The 15170-nt window shown below is 38.4% G+C and overlaps 1 protein-coding gene across 1 annotated transcript in view; it reads left to right on the plus strand.

Annotated features, from left to right (window-relative positions):
* LOC115227194 (synaptic vesicular amine transporter-like) overlaps positions 1–15170 on the plus strand; it is a 94132-nt gene that overhangs the window by 55074 nt on the left and 23888 nt on the right. Inside the window, 6 exon segments of the mRNA XM_036500651.1 lie at positions 3564–3627; positions 5139–5234; positions 10564–10642; positions 13317–13368; positions 15147–15161; positions 15163–15170. The exon segment at positions 15163–15170 is cut by the window's right edge and continues 41 nt beyond it. Of these exon segments, the coding sequence (XP_036356544.1) occupies positions 3564–3627; positions 5139–5234; positions 10564–10642; positions 13317–13368; positions 15147–15161; positions 15163–15170 (314 nt within the window).

Here is a 15170-nt window from a genome sequence, read left to right on the forward strand (position 1 = left end):
GTGTGTATTCTCATGCATATACACTCATGTATATACTTAAATGATAAACTTCTGAAAAGTTCTACAAATTTTGACAGTTCCAGTCATGGCTTGGATCTGTAGTCTTCGAATCAGCTTTCTCCTTTCTGGTTTTGAGAAGCCTAATTTCTCAAGATTGGTATTTAGGCAGTGTGTTACATATCTCAGGGCCCCAATAATTACAAGCATAAACCTGAACTTGTAATCCAGATAGAGTAACTGCAGATTTCTCAATAGTTCAGTGTATGCATGGTCTTTTTCGCTGTATAGGTGTGGCTGTGTGGTTAGAAGCTTGCTTCCCAACCACATGGTTCCGGGTTCAGTCCTACTGCGTGGCGCCTTGGGTAAGTGTTTTCTACTATAACCTCGGGCCGACCAAAGCCTTGTGAGTGAATTTAGTAGACGGAAATTGAAAGAAGCCCATCGTGTATATATGTATGTGTCTTTGTGTCTGCGTTCCTCCATTACCGTTTAACAACCGGTGTTTTTTGTGTTACGTCCCTGAAACTTAACGGTTCGGCAAAAGATAGAATAAGTACTAGGCCTTGAAAGAATAAGTTCTGAGGTCGATTTGTTCGACTAAAACCCTTCAAGGCGGTGCTCAGCAGGGCTGTAGCCAAGTGACAGAAACAAGTAAAAGAGTTAAAGATTAAAGGAATATGTATGTATGTATGTATGTATGTATGTATGTATGTATGTATGTATGTATGTATGTATGTATGTATGTATGTATGCATGTTTGTATGTATGTATGTATGTATGTATGCATGCATGCATCTATGTATGTTTCTATGTATGTATGTCTGTGTACAGATTTGTATGTTTTGCTTTATCTATGTGTTCTCATGCATATAATTTCGTATTTAGACATATACTCATATATATTTAAATGAAAAACTTCTGGAAAGTTTTACAGATTTTTACAGTTCCAGTGATAGCTTGGGTCTGTAGTCTTCGAATTAGCTTTCTCCTTTCTGGTTTTGGGAAGCCTAATTTCTCAAGACTGGTATTTAAGCAGTGTATTACATATCCCAGTGCCCCAGTAATTACAGGTATAAACTTGAGCTTGTAATCTGGATAGAGTTACTGCAGATTTCTCATTAGTTCAGGGTAGGTATTCTCTTTTTCACTGATCTTCAGTTTTGTGTTAACATCCGCTGGGCAGCCGATTTCCACAACTATACACAGTTTCTCTTCTTTCCCAAATCATTATATCAGATCTGTTGCGCTTACATTTTATTGAGGTCTTCACTGGGACATTCCACTAGTACTCCTTTTTATTATGAGTGGCTATGGCTTCTAGTATACTGTGGGTTCTTATTTCTTTGTCTTCGGGGTTATCCTTCCGACAGATTTCATTATACAGTGTCCTATTATCAATATTGCTGCTGTTCCCCTTGCAATTACCATGTATGTATGTGTATAGATAGATCGACAAACAGATAGATAGATAGATAGATAGATAGATAGATAGATAGATAGATAGATAGATAGATAGATAGATAGACAGATAGACAGAGATGTATATATATGTATACATCTATGTAGGTATGATATACATACATATAAATATATATATGCCTCCTCTTCTCCCACTATTCTATCTTATTACTCTGTCACTCTCTCCCTCACTCCTCCACTCTTGCTCACGTGGATCCCACGTGACCATCGGCCATCTTTCTTTCTTTCTCCCCGTTGTAGCTGGAACAAGGAAGACGTGTTCTTGTTTGTTTCCTTCCTAGCTTGATTTACGCGTTCCCCACCACAATCTCGTTTAGGGTTAGCAGCCCTTCCTGTTTGTTTTCACTGTCCTGTTTGCGTCACCTATTTTGACCCTCCGCAAAATACCAAATTCTTTTTTAATTTGCTTTGCGGTAGCAACTGTTTTATTGAAAGCGTATATTGTTAAATGCTCGAAATACGAGACTCGAAAAACAGCCAACAACTGATGAAGGGTCGTTCTTTATGTTGTTTGTTTTGATTACTAATGATTAAACTTCTGGTGTTCTTTTACATATTGCCACAGTCACGCTGTTATTGGCTTTTAACTGTAATCTCTTCATGAGCTGTTTCCTTTCTATATCGTTACATTTGAGGATGATCTCCTTTTGCCAAATGAACATACGCACTATATATTCGTTCTTGGCGTCAGATTTATTTCATTATTGTCCTTATTTTGTCCATTGTTTGGAATTTTTTTCGTCACAACCTGAAAGACGGGATGAACTAAACAGGACACGAGGAGACACATGGGATGGAGAGTCGCTGAAGAGGTCACAGGAAGTGTGACGACAGATTTTCCAGGCAATGGACATAAAATAAGAACAATAATAAACAAGTGAAGAATGAATATATAGTGTATGTGTTTTATTAGCAAAAAAAACAAAAAATGACGATCCCGAAATATAGCAATATCTGTTTCAACACACGACTTCGCATCAGGAATCTTGCTAGACAAATGCGTTTCTTTTCTAGTTTTATGAAATCCACCTCCTCAAGATTGGTCCAAAGGCAGTTGGTTTACATTTCCAAATGTCCAAATAATTTCAGATAAAGATCTATACCTTTATAATCCGAACGGAGTATCTGAAGATTTCTCAATAGTTCGGCTCTTCTTTCTTTATGTCTGGTCTGTTTTCTCAGCATTTACTGAGGATTTTCACAGGATCATTTTAATTACATTCATATGAGTGATTATATCCTTCACATCACTGTAATTATTCCCTTCAGATCACAGTAATTTTTTGTTTCTTTAATACTATTCCTTCTGTATATTTTTATTGTACAATATCTTGACCACGATATTGTATGTCACTGGCAGAAAGCATTGTGATGACATTTTTGGACAGCTGCTTGTGGTGTGGATGACATCCGTATTTATTCCACAGAAGCTGTATAGTTTATCTTATAAGTGTGTTGCTTTGGGTGCATCAGGTATTTCGTTTTTATCTCCTGTTCCTGGATTTGCAGAGTGTGCCCTTCCAAGTGAGGGAACTAATATATTTGTCTTTTATACAAGGTAGGCTAGTTTGGTTATCCTATATTGGTGATTTTGAAGTTTTCTGTACATTATTGTGGCAAAATCTTTCAACTGATCAATGGCTACATAAAACCATACAGAGAAATCGGCTTTGATTACAACAAAACCTTTGGTGCCAAATGGAAGAACAGTCGGTATTAAAATTCTTTCTCCTTCCTTTTTCTTTTTCTTTTTCTTTTTCTTTCTCATTTTCTTTCACTTAGTTTTGATTTTCTTTTTTCTTTCTTTTTTATTTATATTTTTCCTTTCATTGTTTGAATATTTTTCCTTTTCGTTTGTTACTTAATTCTTTTTCTTCTTTTTCCTTCCTATCTTTTTCTATTCATTTCCTTCTATTTTTGTTCTTCATTGTTTTTTCTACATTCATAATTCTTTTTCTTTCTCTTCATTTCCTTCTTGTTTTCTCCCCTTTTTCAATTTTCTTTCTTCTTTTATTTTCCCTTTATCTTTCTATTCTCTTCTTATTTATCCACTTATTTATTTGTTTCCCCTGTTGTCATTACAGTTATCCGAATCTGGTAAAAGTATCTGGAAATTGGTGCAAGACCCTTATATTCTATTAGTCTCTGGTAAGTACAAGCACAAAATTTCTCTGACAGGTCAGCGGTGATACATACCTACAATTTGTTTGTGTGTGTGTGTGTGAGGGTAACACAATTTTCCAATATATCGTTTTAAACCTTAACCTTTTAACGTTCAAACCAGCCGTATCCAGCCCAGATAGTTTACCTCTTTTATACTCAAAATGGCTGGATTTCACATCTCTCATCAACACCACAATGTTATTCTAAAAATAATCAATTATATCATAGAACTCAAGAAGCCGCGTAATAATGCATGATTAATTCAAAACAATAGGAATAAATAAGCATTACGTTTCACAGAATAGTCTGAATGCTAAAGAGTTAAAGTATGCGCTTGTGATCAAGAGATGTAAGTAGATACACTTGGTCAAATGTAAACAATTAGCTATCTTTTCTTTTCTTTTTTGTTTTTTGTTTTTCGGCCTTGTAACAGAAAAGGTGGGATTAGCTTCAAATGGTTTCGTTCACGAAGAAATCTCAACTCTGATAAAACTTGGTTAGGTCAATCTTTTTTATTTATTTCTCTCTCTCTTTTGTCAACAGAGAGATAGTCCGCTAAAACTTTGTTTTTAAAGGTATAACTTAATGTACGGTTTAAAGTATTGAATACATATAGCTAGTAATTATAGCTAGCATATAATTGTTTCAATCGAGAGCTTTGATGAATTACAAAGCAATAATACTGAATGAAGGGCTCGGCACATTCTCCATTCATCTCACATGTTACAAATACTGGTTTTATTTCACTAATAAAGAGCAGTGAACTGGTAGAACTGATGAAGCCATTGCGGTATTAAGTTACAACGTTTTCCATCCTGAGTTCAAATCCTGTCGAGGTCAACTTCACCTTTCATTCTTTCATTCTTTCGCTAGCAACAAAATAAGATACCACTCAAGTACCGTAAATCCTCGAGTATAATCCGCACTTTTATCCCAAAATTTCAAGGTCAAAATCCCTAGTAATTTTTTATTTTTAACACGAGGTTAAAAATAAAAAATATTTTCTAAGCAATGTCCGAGTCTCTATTTGCTGTCCAGCAATGTTTATTCAGACGCATTTTGTGATGTCGTGCGCGAAAATACCTTAAGCTAAGCCTGAAAGCAATGAAGTCATAAAAGAATCACTCATAACTTGCAGTAAGCATCATTTATTAAAATAACTTGTAACAAAAACAATTTGCAAACATATTTACATTCCCATATAACAGTTAAGAACATCACTATTATTGTATTACGCATGCGCGGAAGTCTTTGTTCGACTAGGTGCTACTGGCTTAATTACGCACGACTCAAGTTAGAGAAGTGGTGCGTATTATACACAAAATTTAGGTTTTTCAGAGGTACAGCTCCCTAAAAATCCCCTGCGTATTATACTCAAGGGCGGACTATACTCGGGGATTTACGGTATATATATTGATATAGTCGACAGTATATTTGCTTTTAAAATCAATAATGAGATGATTTATTCTACTCTGATGTTATTCTTTGCATTCCAGGAGCCATAATGCTGACAACTATTGCGTTGTCAAGTCTTGAACCAACGGTACCAATTTGGATAATGCAAACTATGAATGCGGAAAAGTGGCAAATAGGTGAGTCGAATATATATATATAATATATATATTATATATATATATAATATATATATATATATATATTAATATATATATATATATATATACATTAATACGCAGACACACACTCACACAAGCACTTGTATATATATTTCATGTGTGTGTGTGTGTGTGTGTTATATGCAAATATACTTTTACTGAGTTCAGTCTTTGGACTGCAGCCATGCCGGTGCACCAAGATATTTTTAGTATTATTGATCCAGAAGTTAGTCCGATTTTATGATGGTGATAAATTACGGCGAAAAAGCCGAAAATAGGCTTCATTTGTAGTAAAAATTACCATTGCTAAAGCAGCAGCAGCAGCAGCAGTAGCAGTAGTAGTAGTAGTAGTAGTAGTAGTAGTAGTAGTAGTAGTAGTAGTAGTAGTTCAAATTCCGTTGGAGGTCGACTTTGCCTTTCATCCTTTTGAGAACGATAAAATTAAGTACCAGCGAAACACTGTGGTCGGTGTAATAGACTAGTTCCCTCCCCCAAAATTTCAGGACTTGTGCCTTTTCAAGGATGGATTATAATCATTATTCTTAGTAGTAGTAGTAGTAGTAGTGATAGTAGTAGTAGTAAGGTGAGCTAGCAGAATCGTTTGTATGCCGGACAAAATGCCTAGCAGCATTTCATCCGTCCTTACATCCCAAGTTCAAATTCAAATTCATCCTTTTGGGGGTCTATGAAATAAGTACCAGTCGTGTATTGGGGTCGATGAAATCGACTATCTCCCTCCACCAAAGTTGCAGGCCTTGTGCCTATAGTAGAAAGAATTACTTTCATTAGTTATTAACATTCTTTTAACTCGGGTTTTGTTAGAACTCCAGGAGTTTTGCATGCGTAATGGCCTTACTGCCCGCAGCCTACGGTACCATGCTATCCGTTCTTTTCGAATATCAAATAGTCTACTAATAATCCTGGTCGTGCCAAGGAGGCAAACCTTTTGCTACCGAACACTCTGTTCCCAATCAGCGTGGAGGCGCAATGGCCCAGTGGTTAGGGCAGCGGACTCGCGGTCGTAGGATCGCGGTTTCGATTCCCAGACCGGGCGTTGTGAGTGTTTATTGAGCGAAAACACCTAAAAGCTCCACGAGGCTCCGGCAGGGGGTGGTGGTGATCCCTGCTGTACTCTTTCACCACAACTTTCTCTCACTCTTACTTCCTGTTTCTGTTGTATCTGTGTCACTCTCTGTGTCACGCTGAATATCCCCGAGAACTACGTTAAGGGTACACGTGTCTGTGGAGTGCTCAGCCACTTACACGTTAATTTCACGAGCAGGCTGTTCTATTGATCGGATCAACCGGAACCCTCATCATCGTAACCGACGGAGTGCTTCCATAGGAGGTCGACCTAACTGTTCATCCTTCTGGGTCGACAAATTAGTACCAGTTGGGTACTGGGATCGATGTAATTACCCCTACTCCGAAATTGCTGGCCTTATAAAATAACTATAAAATAACTTTTTTCGGTTTATTGGACTTCGATATGGGAAAAATTTACAACTTTCTACGCCAATGAACCGCTATTGTTCCTGAAAGTTGTTTTTCATATTTTCTGCGGACTACTCGAAGCTGACTAACTTCCTACACTTTGATCCTTGGATCTTACCTTTACATATAATATATATATATATATTAATATATATATATATATATATACATTAATACGCAGACACACACTCACACAAGCACTTGTATATATATTTCATGTGTGTGTGTGTGTGTGTGTTATATGCAAATATACTTTTACTGAGTTCAGTCTTTGGACTGCAGCCATGCCGGTGCACCAAGATATTTTTAGTATTATTGATCCAGAAGTTAGTCCGATTTTATGATGGTGATAAATTACGGCGAAAAAGCCGAAAATAGGCTTCATTTGTAGTAAAAATTACCATTGCTAAAGCAGCAGCAGCAGCAGCAGTAGCAGTAGTAGTAGTAGTAGTAGTAGTAGTAGTAGTAGTAGTAGTAGTAGTAGTAGTTCAAATTCCGTTGGAGGTCGACTTTGCCTTTCATCCTTTTGAGAACGATAAAATTAAGTACCAGCGAAACACTGTGGTCGGTGTAATAGACTAGTTCCCTCCCCCAAAATTTCAGGACTTGTGCCTTTTCAAGGATGGATTATAATCATTATTCTTAGTAGTAGTAGTAGTAGTAGTGATAGTAGTAGTAGTAAGGTGAGCTAGCAGAATCGTTTGTATGCCGGACAAAATGCCTAGCAGCATTTCATCCGTCCTTACATCCCAAGTTCAAATTCAAATTCATCCTTTTGGGGGTCTATGAAATAAGTACCAGTCGTGTATTGGGGTCGATGAAATCGACTATCTCCCTCCACCAAAGTTGCAGGCCTTGTGCCTATAGTAGAAAGAATTACTTTCATTAGTTATTAACATTCTTTTAACTCGGGTTTTGTTAGAGCTCCAGGAGTTTTGCATGCGTAATGGCCTTACTGCCCGCAGCCTACGGTACCATGCTATCCGTTCTTTTCGAATATCAAATAGTCTACTAATAATCCTGGTCGTGCCAAGGAGGCAAACCTTTTGCTACCGAACACTCTGTTCCCAATCAGCGTGGAGGCGCAATGGCCCAGTGGTTAGGGCAGCGGACTCGCGGTCGTAGGATCGCGGTTTCGATTCCCAGACCGGGCGTTGTGAGTGTTTATTGAGCGAAAACACCTATAGCTCCACGAGGCTCCGGCAGGGGATGGTGGTGATCCTACTGTACTCTTTCACCACAACTTTCTCTCACTCTTACTTCCTGTTTCTGTTGTATCTGTGTCACTCTCTGTGTCACGCTGAATATCCCCGAGAACTACGTTAAGGGTACACGTGTCTGTGGAGTGCTCAGCCACTTACACGTTAATTTCACGAGCAGGCTGTTCTATTGATCGGATCAACCGGAACCCTCATCATCGTAACCGACGGAGTGCTTCCATAGGAGGTCGACCTAACTGTTCATCCTTTCTGGGTCGACAAATTAGTACCAGTTGGGTACTGGGATCGATGTAATTACCCCTACTCCGAAATTGCTGGCCTTATAAAATAACTATAAAATAACTTTTTTCGGTTTATTGGACTTCGATATGGGAAAAATTTACAACTTTCTACGCCAATGAACCGCTATTGTTCCTGAAAGTTGTTTTTCATATTTTCTGCGGACTACTCGAAGCTGACTAACTTCCTACACTTTGATCCTTGGATCTTACCTTTACATATATATATATATATATAATATATATATATATATACACGCACACACACACGCACACGTACACACACACACACACACACACACACACACACACACACGCAAATACACACACGCACGCACACGCACACACACACACACACACACACACACATACACACACACACACATACACACAAATTGTTATATCGTTATATTTCGGGGTGGTTATTTTTTTTTTTCTGTTGGCCAAATAAGGTCACGCATTCTATACTCGTTCTTCGCTTCTTATTTTACTGCCCTTTGCAAAATAAGAGCAGTAATAAATCTGAAGTGAAGAACGAGTATACAGAGCGTGTGTTTATTTGCCAAAAAAATATATCCATCCCGAAATATAACAATATATGTTTCAGCACACTATTTCACCTCGGGAATCTTGCATAACAAATACATAAATGTGTGTGCGGTGTGTGTGTGTGTGTATGTGTGTGTGTGCGCGATGTGTGTGTGTGTGTGTGTGTGTGTGTGTGTGTGTGTGTCTGTGTCTGTGTGTGTGTGCGTGTGTGTGTGTACATACATACATGTATATATATCAGGTCATTCCATAAGTTCTGTCCGATTTTACCTTTTTTAAAATTGAATGAAATTTAATAGCATTTTAGAATGTCTAATGGAATTAAAAATTATTTTTATGCATTTGTGTACATTTAAACTAATTAAATATCATTTTACAGAAAAATAGAATTAAAATTTCCTTGATTAAAACCCTTTCTAACATAGAAGTATCCAAAGAGCATTTAAGGCACATAATGCTTTATGAGTACAAAAAAGGAAACTCTGCAGCTGAAGCGACTCGAAACATACACTCAGTTTATGGGAAAGAATGCTTGAATGAAAGAACTTGCAGAAGATGGTTTGCAAAATTCAGAAGTGGAGATTTCAGCCTGAAGATGAAAATCAAATAGGACATCCAGCTGAGTTTGATGATAAGCTCCTTGAAGCATTACTTGAAGAAAATCCTGCATTATCAGTTGAAGAATTGGCAATAAAGCTTAGTTCAAACCATACAACTGTTCATCGTCATCTTCAACAACTTGAAAAGGTTCCTGAACTTGGAAAATGAATGCCTCATGAATTGTCCGAAAGCAACCGCAAATCCCGAGTTGACATCTGCTCTTCTCTCCATTCTCGCGAACTCATTTCACCCTTTTTGGATAGACTTGTGACTGGTGACGAGAAATGAATCTTCTATCGAAATATTGAATGTCGTAAACAGTGGCTTGGTAAAAGGGAAAAAGCTCAATCACAACCGAGAATGGAACTTCAGGGGGAAAAGGTTCTTCTTTCTATCTGGTGGGATTGCAAAGGAGTTATTCACTTTGAATTGTTACCACCTAATGCAACAATCAATGCTCGAGTCTACTGTCAGCAATTAGAGCATTTGAACCAAGCTTTGAAGAAAAAAAAGCCCTGCTTTAGTGAATCGAAAAGGAGTGATGTTTCATCAGGACAATGCGTGACCCCACACTGCAAAGATCACATCACAGAAGATCGAAGAGCTTTGTTGGGAAAAAATTTCTCATCCACCTTATTCTCCCGACCTTGCTCCTTCAGACTACCATTTGTTTCGTAGTTTACAGAATCATTTGGATGACATAACTTTCGCAAGCCAGGAGGAGGTCGAAACTGGCATTTCAGAGTTCTTCGCTTTGAAACCAAAAGAGTTTTACATTGATGGAATTAAAAAGCTTGTAAATAGATGGAAGGAAGTCATAGCTAATCAGGGAAAGCACATTGATGATTAAATTTCAATCAAATATAACATTTGATCACTTGTTTTCTTTAGTAAAAATTCGGACAGAACTTATGGGATAACCTGATAACTGAAGAAATTGGGGTCAAGAAGGAGTAAGTTTGGACAGTTATTTTTTAACCACTACAATTGTTTCCACCCCACGTGTTTCTCCAAAAATACAGGTATTTGATTATGCAACTGTTTGTTTGTATAACGAGATCTAGTTGTGTTTCCTCAGGTGATATTCAAGTGTTGTCTCCGTTAGTTTAAAATCTTCGGCTTCATACATATAATATATATGATCGATGTTTTTATTTCTAATTTCAGGCTTAGCATTTGTACCTGATAGTGTTGGCTATTTAATCGGGACCAATGGATTCGGTGTGATAGCCAGAAGTCTGGGAAGGTAAATCAGATAATGCGTCACTTTTATTACCCTCTCTCCCTTCTCTCTCTCTCTTCTCTCTCTCTCTCTCTCTCTCTCTTTCACACACACACACACACACACAAACCATTTTCTGTCGTTTGGTGTGTTTCACTTCGTTATATTCCTTGTTATTAGACTAACTTAACTGTTATCGCGATAAAATGTCTCGACTTACTTTTAGCCTTATAGTATATAGGTCGAAGCAGTTCAACACGATAATAAGTAGGATAGTCGAAGAAGAAGAAACAAACAGATAAACAATTACTTAATTTGGATTGTTGACTGAAAACAAAATATCATATATACATGTGTACACACACTCGCTCAAACACCGATGAATGTGTCCGAGTTTCTGTAGGTGTGTATCAGTAACTGTTGTTTTGAGTATCTATGTGTTGGTGTTTATTCATATTAAACAATAGTAAAGTATGTGATGGACTATTTCATCCTATTTTCAATTTACAAGTATCACTTAAGAATGTGTTGATTCTTAATTTTCCTTTCATATTGATTTGACTGTTAATCTACAATAGGGAAGTAGGCTGCACGCCAAATAAACTAGCGTTGGTGGCACCCACGTTATTTTTATTTTGTTATATTTTGTAAAATGAAGTTGCAATTGTTTAATAATTTTAAATGACAGGTGTAGGAGTGGCTGTGTGGTAAGTAGCTTGCTTACCAGCCACATGACTCTGGGTTCAGTCCCACTGCGTGGCACCTTGGACAAGTATAGCCACGGGCCGACCAAAGCCTTGTGAGTGGATTTGGTAGATGGAAAGAAGCCCGTCGTATATATGTATATATATATGTGTGTGTGTGTGTGTGTGTGTGTATGTGTGTGTGTGTGTGTGTGTGTGTGTGTGTGTGTTTGTGTGCCTGTGTTTGTCCCCCCAACATCGCTTGACAACCGATGCTGGTGTGTTTACGTCCCCGTAACTTAGCGGTTCGGCAAAAGAGACCGATAGAATAAGTACTAGGCTTACAAAGAATAAGTCCTGGGTTCGATTTGCTCGACTAAAGGCGGTGCTCCAGCATGGTCGCAGTCAAATGACTGAAACAAGTAAGAGAGTAAACTAGAAACGGACATGGGAGTCGCTTTCTTGAGAAATGACAATTAAAATAGGGGAATTTCAACCGTACTTCGTGGTCTGCTACCACAACAGTTCCTTTATAGGATCCAGTTAGCTCAAGACATCATCAGGAAGAACCACGTCCGGTTTCGGCCCCTACTCCTCTACCGTTTTGACATGGCGGGGCCCCGCCTTTCAGAGGTGTCTTCAGCTCTTGTGTTTTCGTACTTGTCTTCTTTCTTCTGTTCCCTGGCCTCTTCAATGTAGCGTCAACGAGTGTCAGCGGGCGACTGACTGTTTTGTCAAATTTCCCTTTAAATACCTGCTGCTAGGCTCCAGCAGGCAGCCCCAGCAAGTTGTCACGTGAGGCTGTCTCAACTTTGACTATTTGAAAACTGAAAGGTTTCGATAGAGACGACGAAACAACTTGAAATAAACGAAGCAGCTGAACGAACAATTAAAAAAAATTATAGAAATCAGAGCCAGTGTAATTTCAGTGGATCTTCAGTAAGTTCAACACGCATACTATACATACATAGGAACATTGTGGAAACGATGGGAAATGCGCAGTTATTTTAGACAGAAGCTGGAGCACAAATAGGAATATCAATGGACAGCTTTGCAGTATGTCAAAATACAGTAAGAACATTTAATCAATACACATGGCTGCATTAAACAAATATGACAGAACGCGTAGTTACGAAATAAAGATGACTATTTTTTTTTTGTGTTTTCAACTGAAAACGGTGGGTCAATAAGATAAACATTGCGAACAAAGGCCTACCGAACTTTGTATGGTTGGACAGTGGAGACGGCCCTCAAATGTTTTAGTCAACCTCGGCAAGTGTTTCAGTTTGTTATTCTTGTATCGATCTATGTCGAACCGCTTGTTTCTGCTCATAATGTAAGACAATGAAACAACAGCAGTTCTTATACTGATGTATAACACACAGGCACATATACATACGTATGTATATGCTCATACACACACTCGTGTGTGTAATCTTGGATTGTTGACGTTCCCTATTTATATAAACTTAACATCAGTTTGTATATGAGTATGTGTACAAATATATATTTATGGAGTGGCTGTGTGGTAAGTAACTTGCTTACGAACCACATAGTTCCGGGTTCAGTCCTACTGCGTGGCACCTTGGGCAAGTGTCTTATACTATAGCCTCGGGCCGACCAAAGCCTTGTGAGTGGAATTTGTAGACGGAAACTGAAAGAAGCCCGTCGTATATATGTATATATATATGTGCCTGTGTTAGTCTCTCCAACATTGCTTGACAACCGATGCTAATGTGTTTACGTCCCCGTAACTTAGCGGTTCGGCAAAAAAAAACCGATAAAATAAGTAAGTACTAGGCTTACAAAGAATAAGTCCTGGGGTCGATTTGCTCGACAAAAGGCGGTGCTCCAGCATGGCCACAGTCACATGACTGAAACAGATAAAAGAGTAAAGAGTACATACATACACACATACATACATACATACATACATACATACATACATACATACATACATACATACATACGTATTCCCGAACCTAATCCTATCTTTTTTTTACCATATTTTCCAGGTGGATATGTACTCTCTGCTGTATGTTAATTATTGGACTGTGCTGTTTCTTTGTAAGTATCTTCTCTCTGATCATTATAATCCAATTCACGCAACTATTAATGTGATTCCTCTCTTTAAAAAACAACAAAAAAGACATCGTGACTACTAAAGCGATAAAATAAATCCCAGTGAAGTAGCGGAGTCAACAGTGTCGGCTGTTCTCTCTTCGAAAGAAAACTAATTGAACTGATCATCCGTTGTTAAATATCACTGATCACTCAAATGTCAAGCAAATCTTAATTATCCACACAAAAGCCTGAATAAATAAATGACAACTGTTATTAACAATTGCAGCGTGGAAGGTGTTTATAAGCCATTTAAGAAACACACAAAAACCGTTAGATTCACTTCAACATTTAAATTTAATGTCATTGAACGGGTCGCGGTCTCAAAGCGACGAAAATATTTTGACAAATTAAATTTAAATGTTGAAGTGAATCTAACGGTTTTTGTGCGTTTCTTAAATGGCTTATAAACACCTTCCACGCTGCAATTGTTTTCGTTCCAGCACACGATCTAAGATCAAGTCACTCGCTATGCAAGTAGACCACCGTAAACTGTTATTAAGCTCTTGGTAAACTCTGACCTCGTAGGCCTATGATCAAAAGCAGTCCAGTCATGACCATCCCCATCTCCTGGCGAAATAATGATTGCATTGCCAGAACGTATCCTTTTATATATTTAAAACGGTAGGGCTGAATTCGAGGGGAATTTAACTGCTATTTGTAACAGGTCGAGCAATTCCCCCAACACTACCAAAGACAATGTATTTCAGATTGTAGGTGTATCGTTCTTCAAGGCGGCGATCTGGCAGAAACGTTAGCACACCGGGCGAAATTCTTAGCGGTATTTCGTCCGCCGTTACGTTGTGAGTTCAAATTCCGCCGAGGTCGACTTTGCCTTTCATCCTTTCGGGGTCGATAACTTAATTACCAGTTACGCACTGGGGTCGATGTAATCAACTTAATACCTATATCTGTCCCTGTTTGTCTCCTCTATGTTTAGCCCCTGTGGGTAATAAAGAAATAGGTATTTCCTCTGCCGCTACATTCTGAGTTCAAATTCTGCCGAGGTCGACTTTGCCTTTCATCCTTTCGGGGTCAATTAAATAAGTACCATTTACGCACTGGGGTCGATATAATCGACTTAATCCGTTAATCTGTCCTTGTTTGTCCTCTCTGTGTTTAGCCCCTTTTGGGTATTAAAGAAATGGGTATTTCGTCTGCCGCTACGTTCTGAGTTCAAATTCCGCCGAGTTCGACTTTGCCTTTCATCCTTTCGGGGTCGATTAAATAAGTACCATTTACGCACTGGGGTCGATGTAATCGACTTAATCCGTTTGTCTGTCCTTGTTTGTCCTCTCTGTGTTTAGCCCCTTGTGGGTAGTAAAGAAATAGGTATTTCGTCTGCTGCTACGTTCTGAGTTCAAATTCCGCCGAGGTCGACTTTGCCTTTCATCCTTTCGGGGTCGATTAAATAAGTACCATTTACGCACTGGGGTCGATGTAATCGACTTAATCCGTTTGTCTGTCCTTGTTTGTCCTCTCTGTGTTTAGCCCCTTGTGGGTAGTAAAGAAATAGGTATTTCGTCTGCTGCTACATTCTGAGTTCAAATTCCGCCGAGGTCGACTTTGCCTTTCATCCTTTCGGGGTCGATTAAATAAGTACCATTTACGCACTGGGGTCGATGTAATCGACTTAATCCGTTTGTCTGTCCTTGTTTTCCCCTCTGTGTTTAGCCCCTTGTGACAGTAAAGAAATAGGTGTATCGTTCTTGTATATTTTCCAGTTGCCTTTCGCATCATTCAATATC

Source organism: Octopus sinensis, linkage group LG2 (assembly GCF_006345805.1).
Source record: "Octopus sinensis linkage group LG2, ASM634580v1, whole genome shotgun sequence".
NCBI classification, from domain to species: Eukaryota; Metazoa; Mollusca; class Cephalopoda; order Octopoda; family Octopodidae; genus Octopus; species Octopus sinensis.